This window comes from Thermobia domestica, chromosome 3, assembly GCF_964235325.1.
Source record: "Thermobia domestica chromosome 3, izTheDome1.hap1.1, whole genome shotgun sequence".
NCBI lineage: Eukaryota > Metazoa > Arthropoda > Insecta > Zygentoma > Lepismatidae > Thermobia > Thermobia domestica.
The window spans coordinates 107,018,332-107,044,466 of NC_137456.1; the positions used below are offsets into that span (position 1 = coordinate 107,018,332).

Below are 26,135 nucleotides of genomic sequence, written 5' to 3' on the forward strand. Positions count from 1 at the left end.
TCAACGGAAATTCTTTTTATTTATTTACTGACTAAACTATTTTGAGGCTCAATACATTCCATTGTGTTACAAATGTACTATAAAGCACACACCTACTATCTTAAAATACTGAAAAATATTTTGAGGTACGATATGCTTCCTTTCCACCACTCTAAAAACTTCCGTATTTATATTTATATATGATAAGGCTAACAAAAATCAAACACTAAAAAACAATTTCAATAAATTACTTCATTTCTTAAAAAATATAAATTTGTAGATCGTAATTAGCACCTCTTAATACAACTAGTATCAAGCACTACATCACAAAACTAAAAAATAATTTATTTCAAGCTAAATAAGATGTAGTAAATCTCCCAATTTGTCTAAATACAAATCGGGGACTAATTCCTTTTCCTTCTCATCGTTTGATTTCTGCCACCTGTGTACTTCGTCTAACGACGTGACGCCTGACAGCACCAGAAGTGTTTGAAACCCACAGCGTCTTCCAAATAGGATATCTGAATTGGCTCTGAAAATAAACAGAAAACGACATTTAACATGTGAAGCGTCTACCAAGTCAATATTCTTAAGAAGTTTATTTGCAATTTCATAATTTAATGCAAATTCTAAATTACTTCCAGTTTTATCAAACTCTCGGACAAAAGTTGAAGGAAGTTATCCGAAATTTCTATGAAGAAATTTACGAGCCATTTCAGATTCTAATCATAGTCATGGCAATAGATGTCGTTATCTGCGCTATGGAGTATTAAACTGTGCAAGTAATTTGCTGATTTGAAATTATTGTGACGATTCCATTACTTCAGAAATTAATAAATTTCTTAAATGTAATCAATTATAGCTTTAAATTAAGCTATATTTTAACCTACAGTCTACAGCGGCCCGACGGCTTGGCCCGAAACAGATAGTGTCAACAAAATCAGTACCTCAGACAGACCCAAGCACCAAAGCTCTCTATCATATTTACTCGATCAATCTCCACTGAAACGTAACAAGCTCGAGCCATTTCTGAAGCAGTTGATCATGAATAATGAAAAGTGGATAACTTAAACAATAATGACCGAAAAAGATCATGGTTGAAGCGAGAAAATGCTAGTCTGCGACAAAGCCCACAATGACGTCCAAAAATGTTATTATGTGCGTTTAGTGGGCTTGGATGGGCTATCATAACAGGAAGTACGAGTAATGTAGCTGAACAAAGGAATGGGTGGTGATCACCTGGTGCAATTTCACAGATCGAGCAACGCGCAAAAATCAAGTTTATATGCAAATTGGGGAAATCTGCTTTAGAGACTTGGATAGCCTTATAAACAGTTTAGCACCATCGGATGTTTGGCTCTTCCCACAGCTAAAAATGGACCTTTTCGTTTCGCCAACGTAGAACAGATCAAAACTAACGTAACGCCTGAACTTCGGAAGATACCAAAAGAGAACTTTCGTCGGTGTTTCCACCAATTGTAGGAGCAGTGAAACAAGTGTATGTGTGTGTTCCGAAGGTGCTGACTTTGAAGGCGATTACGTAAATGTGTACTTATATTGTGGTAATAAAGAGCTACAACAGAATTCCGGGAACTTTTTGATTGATCCTCATATTCTAGTACGCTATTAGAAATCTAACAAGTTGAAACTAATACTAACCAAAATGGAGGAAGGAAAAATGAAAAACCGCACACATTTTTAATAGTATAAAAATCTTTGACTGGGGAAAGTGATTGTGTGAATGTATTGATGCTCTTTGAGGTAAGAGACTGCAGTAGTTAGACCCGTCACCTTAGCGATCACAACCCAATGGTTCATTTAGATACAATACTTATATATAAATGCGTTATTTACAGTTTAGTAGTCCTATATTGTAAGAACCTTGTGTAACTGACGTATTTAAGATATAATACACAATGTTAGTTGGTCTTTTTCTCTAATCATGGAAATGGCGATCCTTCTAATCAGCTGGAGATTGAAAAACCTAATGATGGTTTTGATCGAAACGTTCGGATTTTCATTTCAGTTTATATAGGTAAATAGAAGTGTATTTTTGGCGTTTCTATAAACTAATGAAAAGGATTGTTAACGATGATGAGAATGATTAAATGACGGTGCTTTTGTGAGATATGTGCTGCGTTAGCACTCCAGGAGAAAGTGTATTTATTACAACCGCGTAATTTAGCCCAAGGTTACGTTGTTGTTTTTGTTCTTGTTAATAATAATAATAATAATAATAATAATAATAATAATAATAATAATAATAATAATAATGTTGAAAGCTGTAAGCATACACTTGTTTTAAGGTAAGAATTAATCCTAGAAGAGTGTCTATAAACGCGCTTAATATAAATATTTCTTCATCTTTGGGAAGTGTGTTTACTGAATCTTTTTCTTAAGCATGTCTGTAGACGCTTTTCCCGATGCAGCGTCGTCTTCGGAGCGCATCTTTTTGAGATTAAGGACAAAATAATTTTTACAAGATTGATGTATAATAAAATCTAATGTCTAACATTGTTGGCTTTTATAATATTAATATCAGAACTAAATATAAAAGATATGTATTTTGGAAAATACACTCTGTTCTACACGTTTCCAAAAACCGGATGTCTTCGTTCAGTAGCTCAATCTTATACCTGAGTTCCTCACAGTTGTGTACAGTATGCAAGAGTTTATGTTAAAGATTGCATTTTTACGCAAATTCTGTAATAAAGAATATTTTGTTCACCTTAATATGGCGTAATTTTTGTTTTCCTTGATTGTATTTGTTGACAAACTTCAACTATTGTTTGACTTCAAAAAGTGCACAAAATAATGGGTGCAAAGCTGTATTCAAACCTTGCAAAAATGTTAAAAAGTCATTAACCGTTGCAAAAAATTCTATGTGCTAGATACTGTAAATTCAGGGATATACTGTAAATTCAGAGATTGTAACCAAACATATATTGGAACGCGAAAAGCAAATTTTGATGCTAGGCTTAGAGAACATACTAAAGACGCCAAAGACAATCATTTAGCTGTATCTGGATTATCCGAACATTAATGTGACTCCGAGCACATTTTACAACACGTAAAGATATTCCATAAGACATCATCTATGATAGAAGGATCTCTACGCGAATCTTTATTTCATCAGGACGAAAGATCTAAACTTAAATTTAGATAAACAATCCGATTTTGTTATAAAAAATTCAATTCACTAACGCTGATAAATTATAGCAGATATAATTTGGCATCGAGTTTTCCACCGAAACGAGAGTGTTACATATTTCGAGCTTAATATTCGAAATATTTTTGATATAATTGATTTGATTTTCTGCGATGTACAACAAATTTTAAATTTCTTTTTTTTCTTTTCTTTTTCTTTTTTTTTTTTTGAGGGGAGAGGGGATATTTTATATTACTTATAGAAAGCATACAAAAGATGTTATCGTTTCCTGTTCAATTCTACGCTTGAAACCAGTCTAGACCAATCAACTGAAATATATATAAACCGCAATAAGGCGAGCAAAATAGTAATATTAATGCGTGAGGTCTCTGGTTCGATCCCAACTTGTACTAAGTGGGATTTGTGGTGGACAAACACTGTATGCATGGGTTTTGTCGGAGTTCTGCCGTTTCCTCCCACTTTTCTTCATTCCATCATTTCTTTCATCATCACTGTCTCCCTTAGCCTCGGAGTATAAATCACGGAGTGTTAATTAAAGAAAATCATGATAATGTTCTGTCTTCGGTTAATGAAAAATGTAGGAATAATGTAGTGTTTCTCAATTTAAAACGAAAGTTCGACATTTTAACTGAAATTTTTCGTATTCTTTAGATCTGAGTCCAGATTACCATCCTTTTTTATTCTACTACCATTAATACTTACCTATCGCCGATCATTATTGTCTTTTTGGGATCGATATTGTGCTGTTTCATTATGAAGTCTTTTAGGTAAGTGCATGGTTTCCCAATAACGAATGGCTCCCTTCCTGCACATGTTTGAATTGCTGCAACTATTGCGCCCGTTCCTGTATATCAAAAGAAAACATATTAGGCATAAAATTATTAAAAGAAGAAATGTAACTACATAATAATAACCTGTACAGACGTTTGTTGCAAACTTATTTTTTCTGTATACATTTCTACACATAATGAATGTAGATTTTTCTCAAGTACATGAACATATTAAGGCCTGATCCAATTTACTGTATTAAGGTGATCTGGCACCCCTAGCAACCTTGAAAGTTAGCCCATTTAAGTTTTTCACTATTTTCTTCTTTATTATTAAAGTTACAAACATCAAAAATTTGAACCGACCTAGAGAAGATACACCCTGCCTCTCTTTATATATATATATATATATATATATATATATATATATATATATATTATATATAACCCACTAAGAAAGCTTCCATCTGTAACTTTGAAAACATGGCAACAGTAAGACCTGAACACTCTGCGACGTTATAATTTTTCCTTTCCGCCCGATTCGAGCGAGAAGTTTAGTTCTCTGCCTCGCTTAAGTTGTTCCTATCAGGTGATTCATAAACAGTGGTACAACCAAAACTTTCTTTTCTCATCTCTCTTCCCTTCTCTCTGTTTTTCTCTCTTTTCATTCTTCGAATTCTTGAAAGGGAAGTTGTCAGCTTACCATTTTCGCAAAATAACATAGTACAGATGTCAGTTTGTGATCTTTGGGAAAGATTATAGAAAAATATTGTTGGAATCAATCTAGGATAAAATTACCCTTTGAAAGCGAGGTCAAAACCCTCTCTTCAGAAATAATTGAAAGATACTTACATGAATAATTTTTAAGGGAAACAGATCAAGTGAAATAGCATGTGGACAAAATTCCTGAATCCTGCTTTTTTAAAAGTAACTTTCGTTCTTTGTTGTCTGTCCACATGGCCACTTCTATACTATCTAGATCTAGAACTTTTAAAATTTTTCATGCACATATGTCCGTGACAATACCATATTTTAAATTACTGTATACTCATGTGTAATATCTGCATTTCCCTTTTCCTGGAAATACAGAAGGAAAAAGGGATAGCGGTAAGTTATAACACTGTTACTTAGGGTTACTTTAGTTTTATTATGTACAGACTTGAACTTTTGCAGAACTGGTGCTTGTGCCATTGGAGGTGGCGAACGACCCTTCGCTCTCCCTCAGGGTCCGGCTACGAGTCTCGCTACCATCCCTACAGGATAACAAATTCCCGATCATTGAATATTGTTCACCTATATGCAATTTATCAGTACCTACTAACCTATCAGACACCGACTTGATCTTAAACTTTTTTATTGGCATAGTTAAATTTAGAATTCCCGAGTTATGTGACCACACGAAACAAGATACAAAATCTTTTAATGAATTTATGTACCCCGGACAAACGACGCCGAGCTGCAGACCTATTTTACCTATATGAAATTATCAATGGTAAAACTGATTCTGAATTTTTACTATTACAGATTAACTTTCGAGTTCCTCTCCGGCGAACTCATTCTCTTAATTTGCTAACTTATGAAACACCTAGATTATCAATTGTAAAACGCTAGACTATCGTATGATTACAATACATTGCTAATTGGATGTAATATTTTTACTTCTACACAAAACTTAACAACTCAGCTACAGAGAACATTGTAAATTTAGAGGTGAACCTTTTGTGTTTGTATTTCTTTTTTGTTTTCTATTGTTTGTTTTTATTTTATTTTATTTGTTATGTTGTTGTTCAGTTTCAGTCAATTGACTAATAACTATACTTACTCTAAATGTGAAACACAGAAAAGGGGGGGGGGGGAATACAAGAAAGTCACACATACATACATTAGGAACAAAATATAATTTTACTGGTTCGGAAGGTTCAATTTTTGGCAAGTCCTCCACTTACCCTTTACTTGATAAATGAGCCTGAGAAAAAATCAGCATGGCTGAAGATTAGCTCATAAAAATCTACTATCAGCACTTGATACGTAAAGATAACCCAATAAACTAAACAGGACGGTAAGTACCTTTTGAATATCTCCACAGGAATAGAATCGAATATGAGTCTTCACAGGAATCGAACTAAGCCTCCCACATTTGAAGCTAAACCCTTTAGGCACGATAAAGCCCTGGAGTATGTGTCTTAATTTTCTAACAAATATTAGCAATATCAATTTTACACAGCTTTCCTGATTAACAACGTATACGAAACACAGTTTTTGATTTTACTTCAGTCAAATTGCTACGAAGTATTAAAACACTGGATTTTTTTGTATGTTCATGTCAAAATAGACATACCTGGGACCACTAAATCACTACAAAGAGGGAACCGTTCATCAGTGTTTGTAGCGATGAACTTACAATCTGGACGGTTCAAATAAGTGGCAGCCTTCATCATCTTTAAATAACTGATATGCTCATCAAATCCTATGATTACCGCACCAACATCAGATTCCATTGGCACTTTGGAGTTAACTATAGTAGCAAAATCTGTTAATACTGGATCTGGCTATGAGGAAATATACATATATCCATATTATAAATATACATACAATTAGTTTACAAGAATATATATATATATGACAACACGAAAAAGATTATTTTGTCGCAACACTCAGTAACATTCTGTATTGCGACATCGAGCAGTCGCTTACTTTAATTTTAAATCATCAGCTTGATATAAACATCCTAATACTCATAGTTCTGCTTAATATAACATTTTCAGGTTTTGTAATTTTTCACAAATGAAACTAAGAAATTACAGTTAAGTTAGCATAAACAAGCCAAATGGTATTTTCTTTGACAAATGTTTACGTTTTGGTTTTTAAGTTTTTCAGAGAAACTAGATACTATATTCTTAATGAATAGAATATGTTCTCATTTTGATCTTCTGTATCGTATTATATATTGTTCAAAGAATCATATTACGGCATTTTCACTTATAGATGTAAAGACATTAGGTAAGAAAAAAATTTAGTAGGGATAAGAACTACAGGAATGAGTTAAATGTAAGTTTATCTTTATACATATAAAAGTTGTAGTACGGTACTTGTATGTGTGTGTTTGTGTGTATGTTACAGCATAACTCTGGAACGCCTGGAGCAATTTTAATCAAACTTGTTATGAATATTACTTATAGTCTGAAAAATAGTACTGTGGGGGTAAGACTCTTTAGCACACCTAGGGGGAATGAGACAGGGAGATATAAAACTGATCGAATCCATAGTTTTCGGGACTCTGAGCTAAATGATAACAGTTCCGATTTTCTTTAAGTCCAAAAATGAAATGAAATAAAGTTTTCAGTTTTATGCCCCACGGTTATTCAGGCTAGGCTAAAGGAGACGGTGATGATTAGAAATGAAGGCAATGGTGGAATGAAAAAAAGTGGGAGCAAATGGGGGAACCTCGAGAAAACTCTCGCACACGGTGTTTGTCCACCACACTTGGCGCGAGCTGGGATCGAACCAGGGACCCCGCGCACCAGAGATGAACGCTCTACCACTGAGCCACCATGTTCCCCTCCTTTAAGGCCAAGTTAAGCCCCCAGTGAAGGTAAGACCCTCTTTCACAACTAGGGGGCTAAAAAGAACGACACATAAAAATGATCGAAAACGGCCGATATTAGTATCGAATACGTACTAGTTTATAGGGTCGTTGAGATGAACAGTGACACTTCAGATGCCGTTTAAATCCAAATACAGCCCCCATTAGTATCCTGATAGGGGATAGTCTATGTAAAAGTAATTGAAAATGACCGATATTAGAATCGAATTCATAGTCTTTGGAGTCTCAAAGTTGATTGGTGACATCTGCGATGCCCACTATTTTCAAGCTCAGCCTTCACAGGGAATAAAACCCCTAGCCCATTTCAGGGGAATGCGAGGGGGTAATATATAAAATGATCAAAACGATCGATATTGGTATCAAATCCATAGTTTTCGGAGTCCCTATGTTGATTGGTGACACTCCCTATACCATTTAAGTCTACGTTTACCCCCATTAGTACTCCATGGGCGGTGGGAAGGGGCTGACATACGAAAATAATCCAAAATCACCGATATTAGTATCGAATCCGAATCTATAGTTCTGTGTCGCTGAGTCTCACTCCCGATAGCGTTGAAGTCCTAGTTCAGTCCTCATCGGTATCGAAGGTGAGAAATAAAATGTCTCAAATGACCGAGATTAGTGTAGAATCGATCTTGAAAGTGCTGAGAAATACCCGATTTAGAATATCGTTGTGTAAGACTGAAAGAATAAACTTTCTGATATCCGAATATCGAGCCTTTTTAAACACTATACAGATACAAAGCATAATATCGATAAAATGGAAGTAAACAAGTAATCTTTACTATTCATACAGGCATAGGAGACCTCTTGTATTTCGAACGAAGAGTTCGAAGTTAAATTACGAGATGGGTATTCTGGATAAAAGTTGAATAACATAATTGATATTTTCACCGTCGTAATCAACAAAAGCAACACCAAGATTTAAGATGTTTATTCGGTGGGACAGCAAGAAGTTTATATTTGCCGTGTTTATATTTTAAAAGTATTTTACACGTGCATATCATATTAACTAATTCCCATACATCTTATCTCTATTAAAAACATTTCTTGCATGTCTTGATAATGGTGATACCTGTTAGGGAAAATTCGGTTTTTAACATGATAATTGAGCAACATATAATATGACACGCTAAGTCAATGCAATTAAATTTTCAATATATTGATAGGATTCATTACTTCAAAGCGCTTGAAATTATAATGGATAGACTTTACTAAAAAATAAAAAGAAATATTTTGGAGAGAATTCCCATAAAAAGAATATTTTTTTTACTGGATTAATTTCATTTTAATTTAAGTAACTAAATAAAGAGCATATTTATCAAATGATACATATATTAATGCACTGATGCATTTATATTAATTTATATTTTATGCTTTTCAATTCTTGTTATTCACTTATTTTATACAGGGTGTTTCAAAACAACACCGACAACGTCTGGGAGATGATTCCTGACACCAACACAAGACAAAAAGTATAGACCAACCTGGATGCACAAATGCTTCTTTTCGGAGTTACAGGATGCCGAAAACATAAAAAAACTGAACTTTAGAGGTCCATAGCTCCAAAACTATGGGACCTACCGTAGTCGGGTCAAGACTTCACTTAGGAACTAATATGTGCGCTATCCAAGGAAGGCTCGGAGGAAGATTTTACGATATGGTAACCTTGATCGAGATTTTATTCTGGCTAAGGTGGTTTCGGAAGTCCAGAAACTCAAACTGCAAGTGGCCAAAGTGGTCAGTATCTTAGATAGTCGAGAAGAAAAAAGAAGGAACGTGTTATATAAATAATATTTTTGGTCTAGGAATTAATTCGTGCGGTTGGTACGCACACATTGAAGCTGTAGTACAAACACAAAATACATAAATACCTTAAGAAAAATATTGTCCATCGCTAGCCACCACTTTCGCCCATGTGTCAGGCAATGTACGGATTCCGTGGCGAAAGAAGTCCTCATCCTTGGAAGCGATCCAGTCAGAGACCCATGTTTCGATATCTTCTGAAGAAGTAAACCACTGTCCAATCAAATCGTTGTTCATGCAATCGAACAAGTAGTAGTCCGAAGGAGCAACGTCTGGTGAATACGGCAGGTGGGGTAAAACTTCCCATCCGACATTTTCTAAATAGGTTTTGACCGGTTTTGCGACATGTGGGCGAGTGTTATCATGTTGAACAATAACTTTATCATGTCTGTTCTCCCATTCTGGTCGTGTTCTGGCCAGAGCTTGCTTCAAACGCATTAATTGTCGTCGATAACGTTCTCCATTCATAGTTTCACCCGGTTGCAGCAGCTCATAGTACACCACACCTTTCATATCCCACCATATGCACAGCATAACCTTTGCACAGTGAATATCTCGTTTTGGTTGTGATGGACCTGGTTCACCTGGTTTCACCCAGGTCTTTTTTCGTTTAGGGTTCTCGTAATGGATCCACTTCTCATCACCCGTAATAATTCGATGCAGAAACCCCTTTCTGCTCTGTCGTTGAAGCAGCAATTCGCAAATGGTTTTTCGTCTTTCAACGTCTCTGTCTTTCAATTCATGTGGAACCCAATGTGACATCTTTTGAATCATTCCCATGGCTTTCAAGCGTTTGGAGACTGTTGTTTGATTAACGCCTAATGCTGCTGCAAGTTGTTCCTGCGTTTGACACGAATCCTGCTCGAGCAATGCTGTCAATTCTTCGTCTTGAAATTTTTTTGGCTGTCCAGCTCGCTCTTGGTCTGCCAAGCCGAAATCACCACTTCTAAACCGTGCAAACCACTTCTGACACGTTCGCTCAGCTAGAGCATGGTCACCAGACACTTCCACCAAAATACGATGACTTTCAGTCGCACTTTTCTGCATGTTAAAGTAATGCAGCAGGACACCCCGCAAAAACACTTTATCAGGCACAAATTGCGCCATGTTCACTTAACTACAAACTGGTGTTGTTGACGCTTTAATCCGCTGCCCTATACTACGAACGATACGCGATGACAGGGGTTTGCAACACACGTGTGGATACACGGAACTGTGGGACGCTCCGTTCGTTGCGCCATCTCTTGTCCACCCGCACGAATTAATTCCTAGACCAAATAAAACATTGATAGGTTGTTAGTTCATTTTCATCTTGTGTAGTTATTATTTTGTTTTGATGAAGGGAAGAGAGTATTGAGCAGAAAGTGATTTAGTTAGTAGTTAGGGAATCTTGAGTATTTGAGACTATGCGAACAGGAAAATATAGAAATGATTTTTGTCGATTGAAGGCAAGAATAAGTGGTTTTGTAGTAGTTCCCGTATGTACTTGTGACGTTTAGGGTTGCCATTAAATCCTCAGGTTAAGAGTAAGGCATTTTGGGGAAGATCGATAGCAAATTTTAATTCTATTCTCAGCACCTATCCTATTCCAGTATTGTTAAGTGCAAAAGTTGTACTTCTATTAAAATTTATAATATTTCCACTATTTCAACACCATTTCATTTTAACAGTTTGTTCCTATAGTTCGTTAAGAACCTATATTATACATAAATCCAGTGAAATACCGTGTTAAAAAACTGCCTCTTTTTTGTTACAATTGCATCGTATGTTCTGGCCCTAGATCCAAATCATTCTTACTGGAAATCACATGCCTGCAATTTCATACTTTGCATTTTTCAACAAAACGCAAGAAACTCTTTCGTCTATTTTGCACAGATTATACAGTTACCCGTAAACTGTGCAATTATACAATTATCGCTAATCGATCTTTATGGAATAACGAGTATCTGAAACTGCATGGTTTGTTTACAGTTTATACTGTGAAATAAAATTACATATGTAACAATACAGTTTATTATTATTATTATTATTATTATTATTATTTCAAAATTTAGAAGTATTAACCCTTTTCCGACTGTCGAGACTTTTAAGTTCCATTTTCTTTGCTCATACATTATTTCTCCTGTGTGCGTTATAATGTCGAAGTTTATCCGCCTGACGGGACTCCTGAGACCCCTTTCCCCTCGGCATTGTTGAGCAACAATAGAAGCAACATTTATTTTTATATAGTCTAATGTACCCTCAATTATACATTACACTATAGTATATTTATTATAATTTACTATCATATCAAATTGTAGTAAGAAAAATATAATTCAATCGGTACAACCAATAATGTGATCATGGACTCAAAGACCTCACCTCCAAACCTAATAGAGAATAAATTTGAGTAAATGTTGTCTTTTTAAAAAAAACTTGGCTACGGTACTGTTTACAGTGCAGCCTTTCAGCGTTTATATTTATAAAATACTGTAAGCCAAAATTAGTTACGATTTTAAGAAGTAACGCACTGTTTTGCGTATACACTTTTAGTGCGGGAGACCCGGATTAGATCACTGGTGGAAGCGCATGTGATTCAGACGTCTCATATAGTCTCGGTGCTGAAAGGAACGGTAACCTACAAATCAGCAAACTAATCAATCACTCGTAGTTGAATAGTATGTCACTATATCTAGGATGTCACAACTGAAGATTTGTCAGATTGCTGAATAACCACAACCACTAGTAAAATTTCTATATGCTGAAAATTCTTCTAAGGGGCATATTCAACAATTCGCCTTTCTCGAAAATAAACGTACCAAAAATGCTAAGCTATATAAATTTTAGTTTGTAAACATTTTAAAAATATAATTCAATAAACACATCTACCTTATTACAGGATTTGCCTGAAATAAGAGGTAAGTGTAACGAGAAGACACAATCTACACGTACCCCAATGTCCAAATATTTGACGCCCACCAAATCAAGTTCTTGGGTGACTCCACGGGATCCTACGACGTAAGCCTTCTTGTTGAACCCGATTTCCTTCAAGTACATTGCTGTGAGGTAGGAAGTGCTAATGATCTCCTCCTGAAGTACAGAAGAAAACTCATAGTAATTCATGGATTTGTGCACAATATGTACATATATTGAATTCACTCATAGGCACTGCTATCAGAATTTGAGAGAAAGAAATTTTTTTTTAAAAAAATAGTAATTTGTAACAACGATGTTATTTTAAAATTTTTAACATCTAAATTTCTTTTTGTTTTTTCGCCACGCACACATCATTAATATGTAATATCAAGGTTAAATTCCTATTAAAAGCAGCCTCACTAATACAAACATAAGACTGTAGTTTCAAAAAGAAATACGAAAAACTGATACCGAAAATTTATCTAAGTTAGACTTACTTACCTCCATGTTCCTTGGAGTCTGGTAGACAAATTGTAGTTTCTCGATAAATCTCGAAAAAAGTTCAGTTTTGTTTTTCTTTCTCAATGGACAAGATTTCTATCCTATTCGCAACTAAAGATGTCAGAAATTAGCAACACATGACCAAGTGGAAGCCATGTCTGTTGATAAAGAAAAACCGAGCTGTTTTTTTTTTTTTTTTCGAAATATCTAGAAATTACCGTTTATTTACCAGATTATATGGAACATGAAGGTAAGTTTAATTTTTAAAATGTATTTTTATATACATGATGCACCAGATACAATCAGTACGTGTTATAGATATAATATGTGCACGTCATGAATAAGACTGACTGGGAGGCTTAGCTGGGCATGTCATGTAGCCAGAATGGAAGAAAGTAGAAACGCTTTCAAAATTTTACCTGGAAACCCAATCAGAAAAATACCATTAGGAACACCTAGATGCAGATGAGGGGACAATATTAAGATGGATCTCACAGAAATAGGAATACAAAGTACAAAGTGGATCTATCTAGCTAACGACAGAAGTCAATGGAGAGATTTTGTGAATGTGGCATTAAACCTCTGGGTTCCATAGGCCATAGAGTGAGTGAAAAACTTGTTGATTGGGCCACTTTTTTCCCTCTCTCCTATGAAACCTGCATTTTTTCGTAAGACATATTAGTTATTACTCTGTAACTTGTTGGCTACCTGTCTATCTTGGAACTTGGCCACTGAAGCAACGTTATTTATAAGTATGTTGCCAATGTTAAATTCACTTCTGAATGTTGGACATCTACGTAATCTTTGTTATTTAGAAACATTTTTAGAACATATTTTACCATTGTATGTTCCAGGTCAGCAAAACGAAGAGAGGAAAAGAAAGAAGAAAAAATTTGTTAATTGAAAATAATTTCCCCAAAATACAGCAAGCTGTGGTACTGTTTATTGCTTTTATGACTAATGTCGGCACGTGTACCAACAGACTGGTTCTGTTAAGGTTTCCATTCCATATTCTTTAGTGCAAGATCATTTCGTGCAGGTAATTTAGAAGAAACGACGATCGGATAAATGTTGCAAAGTATTAAAAAGAAAGATACATAAGATAATAAAAGAGCCTCTTTCTTTGTTGCTTGCTGGTCAACAACCATTTTGCCATGTAGCTATAATATACAAGCTAATATATATATATATATATATATACACTATGCGATCAAAAGTATCCAGACACCTGGCTGAAAATGACAAGTTCGTGGCGCCCTCCATCGGTACTGCTGGAATTCAATATGGTGTTGACCCACCCTTAGCCTTGATGACAGCTTCCACTCTCGCAGGCATACTTTCAATCAGGTGCTGGAAGGTTTCTTGGGGAATGGCACTCCATTCTTCACGGGGTGCTGAACTGAGGAGAGGTATCGATGTAGGTCGGTGAGGCCTGGCACCAAGTCGCGTTCCAAAACATCCCAAAGGTGTTCTATAGGATTCAAGTCAGGACTCTGTGCAGGTCAGTTCATTACAGGGATGTTATGGTCGTGTAACTACTCTGCCACAGGCCATGCAGTATGAACAGGTGCTCGATCGTGTTGAAAGATGTAATCGCCATCCCCGAATTGCTCTTCAATAGTGGGAAGCAAGAAAGTGCTTAAAACATCAATGTAGGCCTGCGCTGTGAGAGTGCCACGCAAAACAACAAGGGGTGAAGCCCCCTCCAAGAAATAAACGACCACCCCATAACACTACCACCTCCGAATTTTACTGTTGGCACTACACACGCTGACAGATGACGTTTACCGGGCATTGGCCATACCCACACCCTGCCATCGGATCGCCACATTATGTACCGTGATTCGTCACTCCACACAACGTTTTTCCACTGTTCAATCGTCCAATGGTTACGCTCCTTACACCAAGCAAGGCGTCGTTTGGCATTTACCTCCGTGATGTGTGGCTTATGAGCAGCCGCTCGACCATGAAATCCAAGTTTTCTCACCTCACGTCTAACTGTCATAGTATTTGGAGTGGATCCTGATCCAGTTTGGAATTCCTGTGTGATGGTCTGGATAGGTGTCTGCCTATTACACTTTACGACCCTCTTCAACTGTCGGTGGTCTGTCAGTCAACAGACGAGGTCGGCCTGTACGCTTTTGTGCTGTACGTGTCCCTTCACGTTTCCACTTCACTATCACATCAGACACAGCGGACCTCGGGATGTTCGAGTGTGGAAATCTCGCGTACAGACTTCTGACACAAGTGACACGCAATCACCTGACCACGTTCGAAGTCCGTGAGTTCCGCTTTCTCACGATGTCTAATGACTACTGAGGTCGCTGATAATGAGTACCTGGCAGTAGCTGGCAGCACAATGCACCTAATATGAAAAACGTATGTTTTTTGGGGGTGTCCGGATACTTTTGATCACATAGTATATATATATAAGCTGCAATATAAGTGCTTATTAAGATCTGTAATAGTTTCTGTTTTAAACAAAATTTATTTTCTGTAAGTTGGCCATCTTGCCTAAGTTGGTCAGTTTGCAGTGGAACTGATGGTGGTCAACATAAGACATATATCACTGTATTTTAATTATAGACTGAGGAATGTCCTAATTTGCAGAAAAGTATCCTAATTTCAACACGGTTCCCATAACCAATAGGGTTCACACTGAAATTCCTGGTACGAGTTTCCCTGAGCTTCCATGACGTAAGTAAGTAACTTTTCCGACCTGTGAATGCTGCATTGAATCTCCAGGTTCCATAGACATAATGTTAGTAGTGAATGAATTGAAACAATAAGACACAGCTAAACAAGTTACTTATAGTAACTGGATCTTATCTGAGATCGTGAATGGTTATTTGGATCCCATGCTCTTCTTGACAAATAGAGGTATTTTCCTGTCATATTATTCCCAGATACTGGTCGCAGAATCAACCACAACACCTCAATTTCTACATTTTACGTTGCAGCTATCTTCTCTCTTAATAGCTACTGTGGCTTTGATCTGGAAATATGTTATTTCATCTGTATATTTTTGTCTGTTTTCTTTTGTTTCTTCTTCTCTTAGCTCTCTTCTGAACTTTGCACGATGAAGTATTTATTTTGTTTAGTGCTTTCATTCATTATATACATGTAACTTTATATAGGAAATTCGGAAGAAGATTTCATAGTTTTTTCTTCCTTTTTCTATGGGTTTTTCCCCCCAACTGAATTCGTGAACGTTCGCTTATTCTCAAATAATTAAATCGTGAAAAAAATACTTTAAAAAAAAGCTCCGTTTCTCAAATTCCTATTTTCATCTTTACCATAATTTCTTAGTTATTTTTCTGTATAATATTTATTTTGTATTGTCTTTTATTTTATGTAATTTTTTATTCATTATCTCTTTTCCTCTGTATATAATCTGCCTCATTAGTTTAATCTTCCTCTATTTTATTTGAGAAAACGGTTTTATTTGAATTAAAACTATTAAACTATAATTAAAAACAGTTTTAATGCAAAATCGTGACCAAACACTGACCTTTGCGCAGAGTTACTGAAAATTTATATCAAGGAAGTATTTCTCTTCTAGATCTCGTTCACTTTAGTTTCAATGATTTGCTTCGTTTGTTTCTTTTTTTTTTATCACTTTCCCGTTTCAGACACATCCTCTGTTGCTCCAAATTTCTCAGTAGTACATAAACATTCTCTTTTCAGCTTCCTTTTCGTTGTATTCATTTCTCTCTTCCTTCTGCAGATGCAAGAGCTCTTCGTAGCGTTCCTGAAGCTTTTTACGTAAAGCAGCATCTTTTGGTGATTTACACGAATTCAATACCTCCTGTCTCTTGTACCTGGTTATAAATATGCTTTTCTGTTACAATAGTCTTTTCATGCATACTTTCCATTAAGAGTGACTTATTAAGCAAAATCTTTCAACTGTTGCCTTTCGATGCGAGAATAGAAGCCCGATTTTTACTGCCTTCTAGAAGTTTTGTATTCTACAGTCCCAGCAAGAAACTTGCTGTAAACAGTGTCAAGTCCTAATTTGTTAGAACTCTGGAAGACGTCTTGAAATTCTTTTGAGCTTAGACTAGAGAAAGAGATGTATTCTTTCTTAGCAAGAACATTATCAATTATATCAGATGTATGAAGTTCGTCTACGAGAAGAGAGAATCTTTCTTTTTTTTTTTACCTACATGAGGTAAAAATTGAATTATTTTAGGACCTAACGAAGACAGGTCTTTAACTGCTTTGTACTCTAAAGGACTGCTCTGTTGAAGTCTGACAGTTATAGAAGTTAGAATTTAGCGGCAATCTTGAAAATTTCAGTTTTTTGTTGCTCCCTGGTCTCTGTTCCTATTTATGCGAGAAAATGCCAGGTAGCAAATCCAAGTCGACATTTTTATTCACCATGCGACCTTTGTTTCTGTCACATCAACACTCAATAGCTATGTATCTGTACATTTCTGCAGTTTTGGTTTTACACAAAGATCTTGTTAAAATCTCCCTATAGCATCAAAAACGAATGGGCCCATTGGTCTTCCGAAAGCTACGCAGGAAGGGATGAAATTCAATGGCTGCCATCCTGCAGAAAGTCAGTTTGCACTCGATAAATAGATAGCTTGCTACCTTCTTCAGGGTTTCTATAGGTCTCTTGTTTGGCAGCTTTGTTGTGGAAATTTAATTACATAGTCTCAAATTCCCATCGGTCTCTGAAAGCAACTAGCATTTTGCAAGCAGCAGACGTCGAACACCATCATAAGAAATTCTTTGCGTCCTGTGATTATTTCCTAGATGAGCTGGAGAGGTACTGAATAAGTAGTGCTAGTGACGTAGTAGGTTATACATATTCCAGTCCACCGATTCATCGCACCATCAATGACTTATACTGGCTTTAAAGATATTTCTGTCACTTTTAAGTGTTCTCCACTTATCAAAACAAAACCGTACGAAGAAACTTTCCTGACTTTCAATCGATTTTCATCACATTTCCTGACCATCTTTAATTTCCCTTACTTTTTCTGAGTTTCCAGTTTTGCAGGAAGTATTGTAACAGAGCAACACTGGATCAAATATTTTAGATCAGATAGATACTACACAAAAAATGGGATTATATCGATATAAGTCATAAATAATTCATATCATTAAGGAAGGATTTAGCTATATAATATATTGGAAGAATTCGAAATTCAAGAAGCTATGAACGCTTGTCTTAGTGAAATAAGATGTAAGGTGCAAATGGAAGAAAGCAGTTCTGATTCTTTCGAAATTTATCAAGGTTGAACCAAGAGATGGCTTACTCTTTTTCATTCCTTCTTTCTAAACATTAGCTTTAGAACACGCGATTAGAATACCTGAAGATAGCAACCAAAGACTGTATATGCGGAAGATGTAGTCTTGATACAAGATGATCCTGGGCCATTGAATGCAAGCGTGGATATGTTGCTAGCGGGATAAAGAAATCGAATTCGAAATGAATTTAGATAAGACGAAGGGCATGATACCAATCTTCACGGAAACTTCGTAATTCAGTCGATAAGTCAAACAATTTCGTCTGTTTTTGTCGTCCATAAAAGTGTAAGGATATAAAAGTCAAATTTTCAATTGCAAACAATATGGTTCTCAAGTAAAGGCCTATATATCTCGAGGACAATGTCTACTACTATATTATACTATATATACAAGGTGGGCCATTTATTTTCATACGCTCATGTAACTTTTAAACTAATCGATAAAAAACGCTGAAATATTGTACCATGCAAATATCGGCAGCAGAACATCGTTTGGCATACTTTGTAATAGTTAAAAAGTATTGCCAACCTAACAAAGTTGTATTTTTTTTAAATGGTACTACGTCAAGTTATTACGTAGCACCAATTACAATTCTACATATTAAACGAAAACTTTCAAAACCACACTTATTACCCAGTTTTGCAAACTAAGGACACTATAGTATTACAAGTTTGGTGTCCTCTACAGAAATTACCTGTCTTACATGCATTATTATTATCATAGAATCCTCCAAAAGTTGGTTGTGTTCGATGTTTGTGATACTGTAGCGTTCTTAGTTTGCAACACTGTATGACAAAGTGTGGTATTGTTAAGATTTCGTTTTATATGTAGATTTGAAATTTGTAATAACCTGACGTAGTGCCATTTGAGAAAATACAATTTTATGTTGAGTTAGCCACTCTGTTAACTTTGTAGTATTACATAGTATGCCAAACAATATCCCCCTCCCGATATTTACATGGTACAAAATTTCAGCAAAAATAGACAATCCCACCCATTTTATGTCATTCGTGTCGGTTCTAGGTCTTTCGAAATGTAAATCTCTTTTAACCTGGTTATACCAAAAAAATGGTTTCTTAAGATAAAATGTTAACAGTGTGTGTTACGGCATATTGGAGCATATTTTGTGCTCTGTTTGCTTCATTGCGCACCCGTGTTTGAATTATCAGCTTATCTCAAACAAGTAAAACGTAAAAATGTTTCATTTCCTAAGCAAAATTCTCGGTTTCTCCCTAGTTTTCAGTTTAAGTACAATTTTCCCTGACTTTTACATATCATTTCATTTTCCCTATCTTTTCCTGGATTTCCTTGTTTTCCAGATTTGTAAGAACCCTACTATTAGTATTGTAGCGTATGTCACAGAATTTTCCTCTGTCGAGTTTTAGTATTTTTTTAAAATTATTTTTTATGTATCAGTTTAAAAATTACAAGAGCGTTTCAAGACAAATGGTTCGCCTATGTACATCAAATATTAATTCGAATAAGGAATTCCTCTCCTTCGGTTTGTACATAAAATCTACCCCGCCCTAAGGACCTTAGAATAGCTATCTCACCTTGCTGGCTATAAAGCCCAGTTGTTGGCATTTATTAACGAATTCATCTCGGGTCTTGGTACTGTTGTTCGTAACGTAGAATACTTTTTTTCCTAAGTCCCTTAATTTGTTTAATGTGTCTGAAGATCCCGGAATAGCGTTCTTTTCTAACCATAGAACCCCTAGAAATAAAAAGTACATAATTAACGAACAATGATGGAGAATATTTTGTTAATAAATACATTTTCCACAGTGCACGAACTTTACATAACCCTTTGCTTATCAAGTTAAAACTGATGCATTACAATGACACACAAATAATGAAAAAGTGAATGGCTGGATCGAGATTCGAACCCAGGATCTTTGGCGTACTGTGCCGATGAGTTAACCACTACGCTATCCAGTCCGTCCCAGAATAGCAATACACTCTTATACCTGAAGTCGGTGTTTTTACATTCAGAGCACATGGCTTGTACGAAGAATTCCAAGAACAGGGTAGAAAGTGTCACTTTCACTTCATTTTGTTCTTCACCTTTCTCCAAAATGTGACAGCCACCACCTGTTATAGAGTTCACGATTATGAAATGAAATGAAATTTTTTAGTTTTACGTCTAACGGTTATGCCGGCTAGGCTAAAGGAGGTGATGATGATGAGAAATGAATGAAATGGTGGTACGAAAAAGTGAGAGAAAACGGGCGAACCCCGAGAAAACTCACGCACACGGTGTTTTTCCACCACAAAGCTCACTTGGCGCGAGCTGAGATGAACCAAGGACCACATGCACAAAGAGATTAACGTTCTATCATTGTCACCGCGGCCCAGATTACACGATTATGTATCCACTTATGTCTGACACTGAAAGCTTGTCATCGAATTTAGCGAAAGTCTGTTCCAATGAACTCAAGTAATACGAAAATTTCTTGACAAAACGTTTGAGAGAATCTGAAGCTGCAGAAATGAATGCATAAAATTTCTGTGTCTAAAAAAGTGTTTCTGCTTTGTTAAAGCGATCTTCTAGGAATGTTACTGACTGTAAACTTTTGCTGACTGACAAATGTAAAATGTACTTTTAAAATGTAAAATGTAAATTTATCGCTACCTAGTCAAAAATTTGCGAACTGTAATAACTGCATCATTATATGGATGCTGCATACTTGCTCGGGCTGCCAACCTCTTGACTGTGACACAAATTCCATCACAAGACCCCTTTCTATAAGCCAGCGTTTCCCAACCTTTTTCAACTTGCGGCACACTACGGGTGCAACTTGAATTCTCGCGGCACACTCATAGATATTATTATTATTTGCAAATATAAAATACCATGGTATTTTTTTTTTCTGTGAATACTGATCTCCTTCTCACAGAGATGAAAGCTCGATCACTGGTTTTTCCCTATGCAAATTCATTATGCTTATTTTTTATTCTAATTTTAAAATAAAAAAATCCAATGAAATATAGGACTTAGATTTTAAAAAATACGCTTTCTTACTCGAAAACTGTATCCAACCTTTCACTAAGAACAAAGATCACTAAATAAAGAACGAACAAACAAATGTCTTGTACTTTTAACTTTGCTGTTTTAACCAAAACCGGTGCATATTATTGCAATCACACAGCTTGCGATGCGTCGAAGTCAAAACACACCTATTGAACAAAGTGTTGTTTTGTCATTCACGTGCGAATGAGTGTTCTACGAACGTTCACTTAACGCGTACCGTACAAGTGCTTCCATTTCTCGGTGTTAATATGACTCTCAATTGAAGCGTAACATAGCAGCTAACTGTGGAAATATGTACGAGCCGAAATACTGTCTGCTACACAGTAATAGATGTAGAATAATATATTACAATTACAGTATTTTTTTCCATGGTAGAAATTCATAGTAATGTGAAATACAAAAATGTACATTTTTCTGTCTTGCAATTTGGTTGCTATAGAATTAATAATTTTGTTTCGATTTCCTCGCGGCACACCAGCGGTCCATTCGCGGCACACCGGTTGGGAAACGCTGCTATAACCTGTTGCAGCAAAATTGCATTTAGCCTCTATGCCAAAATCAGCTTTATGTAAATTTCATTATCTCAGTGCCAATAGGCCAAATTTTGAATTTTTGGAAAAATAAATCAATAAAATTTTACAGTATTAAAGCCACATGAAAGCCCTTTTCATAAGCTTTAAAATGACACTTTAACCAACGTCCTAGGTCCTTTAGGTCAGCTGCAAATGCCAATCGAACAAATGTCACTTACACAATTTTTGGTAAATTTTAAGAACTCCGGGAGTTTGTAATTGCAAAACCAGATCACATATGGGCAAGACTTTACTATAGGCATTTCATTCAACTGACCCGTTCAATGAATCGATTCCTTAGAAACTGATTACACGGAACAGTTTTCAACTGTTCCGAAGAACCAGTTCCTAAAGAATCAACTCGAGAAAGGTTCTGGAACGCTGTCTAGCACACTGATTACGAACCAGATTGGTTACTTTCTATAAGCAATTTCATAAAGAAAGGAAACAATCTTCCACCAATAACCCACTTAAAAAAAAAAAAAAAAAAAAAAACTTTGCACGAAATATAAAACAGAAATCGTGTTAAATCATACTACAAGGGAGGGCAAAGCAAAAATTATGTATTAAAATACATTGTACTAGAAGGGGGGAAACCCTCCTAACCCCCCTCCAAAGCACTACCTACATATCAAAATTTAAACAAATATATAAAAGAACAACATACCTGACACTAAACTGAAGTGTAAATTCACCAGCATGCTTCATAAAAATTAAATATTTTTCACCAATTCTCGCATCCTTACAAAATTTTCGATATCATAGATAGTATAGAACTATTCTATCAGCTCTTATTTCCATTTTGTACTAAAACACAACAATACACTGAGCAAGGCTATGTGATATATGTAACAAAATACACAGTGGAAGTGTGGAAGTCTGATGAAGACACAGTTATTGTGTCGAAACTGTTACGTGATTGTGTGTTTTGTTACATATACTACATAGCCTTGCTCGGTGTATTACTGTGTTTTAATAATATACAAATTGCAACATCATGTACTAAGAACCACGAGTACAACTTAAATTTCTTTTCAAATGACACCAAAGATTTTCTATATTTTGCGTGTAGACACCACTTACTGGGTCAACGAAGTTTGAAGAATGGTTCACAGTCAAATTATGTCATCTATCACTACTTAATGATGAATACCCCTTCCAGCAATCAGTTATAATTGTGGAATTAACATTAACATGTCTAGTAATAACTTCAACTAAATTTTCTGCCGACCTCTCATTATTCGGACTCAAAAAATATCTTCTGTCCCTCGGCAAATTCCACACTTTCTTCTTTCGCCTTCTAACATTATATTTTCCCCGTCCAAAGAATGTCTCATCAATCTCTACTGTCAACCCGGGTCCGCCAATAACAGGAACAGAATGTCTTACAACAGCCTCAATGCCAGAGGCTCCCGTCATAAGGGGCCCGATGGGCCCAGCCCTCCCATCGTTTTTGTATTAACATAGAAAAATGTATATATCTTAAGTTATCCTGCTAGTATTGTTGCTATAATTTCCCTCTGAACCAAAAACAGTAGTTCTGACTCCTTCAAATCAGTTTTTCCATGTATTACTTATGTTTATGGGCACGCTATTCACGCGGTCAGTATAAAACAAAGGGAAAAAGGGCCTAGGCTGTTTCAATGAGGACTTACTATCGTCTTGCATTGACTCGTGTGGCAAACAACGTGAAAACCCAGTTTGAATATAGGTGTGATGGGCCAAGAATCGTAGGCCCTCATCACACGATTGCACCCGATCCTTTCCGAACGAAAAGCTTGCTTGTTGCCAAAATTCGCTTTGTCTGTAGTTGTTGATTCCGCACTTTCAGTTGTTTTGTCCCTTGACTTTGCTCTCTTGTCTGTCTTCTGCTGAAGGAATCCAAATTAAACCGCAAGTCCACCCTTCAGTTTAGACGTGCATCTTCTTAGTGTTTTTTGTTCTGTTTTTTCCCCCTGTGGTTTCGTGAGGTTGTGCAAAAATGAATAAAGTAAGAGTGTTGTTAGAAAGTATTATGCTCGTTTTCAACAGGTGAATCCTCAGAACTTTATTCCACTTTTAAACATTCTTCCTGGAAATGACTTAACAGATGTATCTTGTTCCTATTCCGATGCTGAACAAAGAAAAGCTCGAATCCGAACTATCGGACGCACACAGCACCGATATTCTTTGCGCAATTAATGACACCAATGATTTATTACTATTTCTGCGTGACAATGACTTAACAGATACATTTTCTGAGGTATCAAAACTGGTGGACATAGTGTTGACAACGCCTGTGGCTACAGCAGAATCAGAACGTTGTTTCAGTACATTAAAAATGGTGAAAACTTGTCTAAGGAATTGGATGAGCCAAGGCAGACTAAATGCACTAACAATGTTGTCTACGTAGAAAGACTATATTACCATAATAAAGGAATTTAACACAATTAGAATTAAATGTGTTAGTATGGTAAGTTTTTCTGACTGCAATTTCGAGTTTTTTAAGCAATTCACTTGATAATCAAATAATAATAATATCTTGGTAGTAGTAGCAGCAGCAGTAACCATAAAGTGTTTGTCTTGGGGCTTGGCCCACTCTACCTTTTATTCCACGAACCGACACTGCTCAAAGCACACCTCTCTACAATAATTTAGCCAATCGGAAACAGTTCTCGAACTTATTTTTCCTTGAAACGAACACTCATGAATAATATTTGCGTAGTTAGTAACACCAGCAACGAACATATATGATATTAACATAATTTCACGGACTTGCAACTTCGAATGACTGATAAAGAACCATTTCACTATTAACCATCAAAGCTCCTAGCCTACACAAATTTAAATTAGCGATTTCTTCCTCATATAAAATATCAACACCGTTTGCCATTAAACCGTACACAGCTGGGAAGAGAGCACAGCACAACCTACAGCAAAACAAAACAAACAGCACTGACACACCACACCTACAAACACACAACCACACGACATCACACCCAACATTCCATACAAGAAGAACGAAAGTACCACGTACCAGAGAAATCACGTTCTAAAGACGATTCACATCAACAACCAAATCACTTGATCAAAGAATCAAATGAACGATGAAATGCCTATACTAAAGACTTACCTCACATATGAACCCAAAATACCAACGTTTGTCATTTTCTAGTCATATCATGAACTGTACAAAATTCAATCAAAATCTGGCCAGGCAAGGCAGAATTTGTTTGAAAATTGTTTTGATTTGACATGGAATGGCTCTATTTCATGCAACTAAGTACTTAATTCGATTACTAATTTTATTACTTTAGATTTTTACACATATTTAAATCACTTTACGTCTTTCACGTACCGGTATGCACATTTAAGTTCCATACAAAAAAGTTTCCCCTATTGTTTTCAAGGAGTTTATTATGCTATTAATTAGATTTAATAATTGATAAAACAAATTAGCATGACAAAATTCACATTCGAAATAAATTCTATGTTTTCCTATATGAAGTATGAAAAATAGAATTTAAAAACTTGCAATGTTATGTTAAAGAACTCACCATCGCAATCTGTCAATACGGTATCAAAAGAATTTAAGAAGTCGGAAACTTCCTTCTTGCTAAAGCTTGAGAGAGCTCGTGCAGCCATAGTAAATAGTTTCTGCAATATACATAAAAAATAAAACATATGAATGGAAATCATCTGCAAATACAAGCTGCCATTATCCTAATTTTAAAAATATGTAAGATAGGTCTAACTCAATTAAATCATGTTTCCTATGATTTAATTTAATTTCCTTATATTAAAGAACAAAAAGGTTTCAAAACCCGAACTGTCGACGCAGAATTTAAAACAAAAACATCAACGAGTTCCTGCGGTGCATTAAAAAATGTACATTGAGTCTGGTGTCGCCTGGTTTTGAAATGCACGCGTCAAAGCCGACACAGCCGCCTTAGTTCAAAATAGGAAGATTAATCTCTTATGTGAATTTCGATATGTAGCTTAGTTCAGTTATATGGTCAAATACTATTCGAGTAGAAACAACTTATAATTTATGAATAACCAATCATTAGTGCAGACTAAAGCTGTAATTGAGCAGTTATAATTTTGGTTGAGAAAAATCGGTTGGAAGCTTAATAAGGGTTGGATTTTAAAAAAATGGAATTTGTTGTTACTTAGTTGGTGGAGTAATTCGCATAGTATGTTTTGAGAGAAGTTAAAGAAATCTTCAGTCAGGACAGCTGTATCTTCAATCCTACGGTAATAGGGGATTTTATTCCTATTCTATATTGCACAAAATCTCACACCTCTTTGTTACTTTACAAAATTATCTACTTTTTTCTTTCTGGAAATCAAAATATAAGTGAACAATGCGCAAAGTGTGTCTCACAAAACGCAGGTGGGTCTTCAAGGATTTCCTTTCTGCGCCAAGGGAATTTCATTTTTGCACTCCAAATGTGTATAATAGAACATGAATGCTTAAGTGTTATTTTAAATAGGAGTACGGGTTTAAAATGAATGTACACAATGTAATAAAACCTACTGGGCTATTTTCTTTCCTTTTTTTTTTTTT

General features: G+C 35.7%; 1 protein-coding gene across 1 annotated transcript in view; it reads right to left on the reverse strand.

Annotated features, from left to right (window-relative positions):
• Positions 1-211: 211 nt before the first annotated feature.
• LOC145680649 (glycerol-3-phosphate phosphatase) overlaps positions 212-26,135 on the reverse strand; it is a 37,633-nt gene continuing 11,709 nt past the window's right edge. The window contains exons 2-7 of the mRNA XM_081751359.1: positions 25,123-25,222; positions 19,537-19,697; positions 12,257-12,394; positions 6,254-6,464; positions 3,851-3,992; positions 212-511 (exon numbers count right to left, since the gene is read on the reverse strand). Coding sequence (XP_081607485.1) covers positions 334-511; positions 3,851-3,992; positions 6,254-6,464; positions 12,257-12,394; positions 19,537-19,697; positions 25,123-25,222 — 930 coding nt within the window. The 3' untranslated portion in view covers positions 212-333. The remainder of the gene's footprint in view (positions 512-3,850; positions 3,993-6,253; positions 6,465-12,256; positions 12,395-19,536; positions 19,698-25,122; positions 25,223-26,135) is intronic.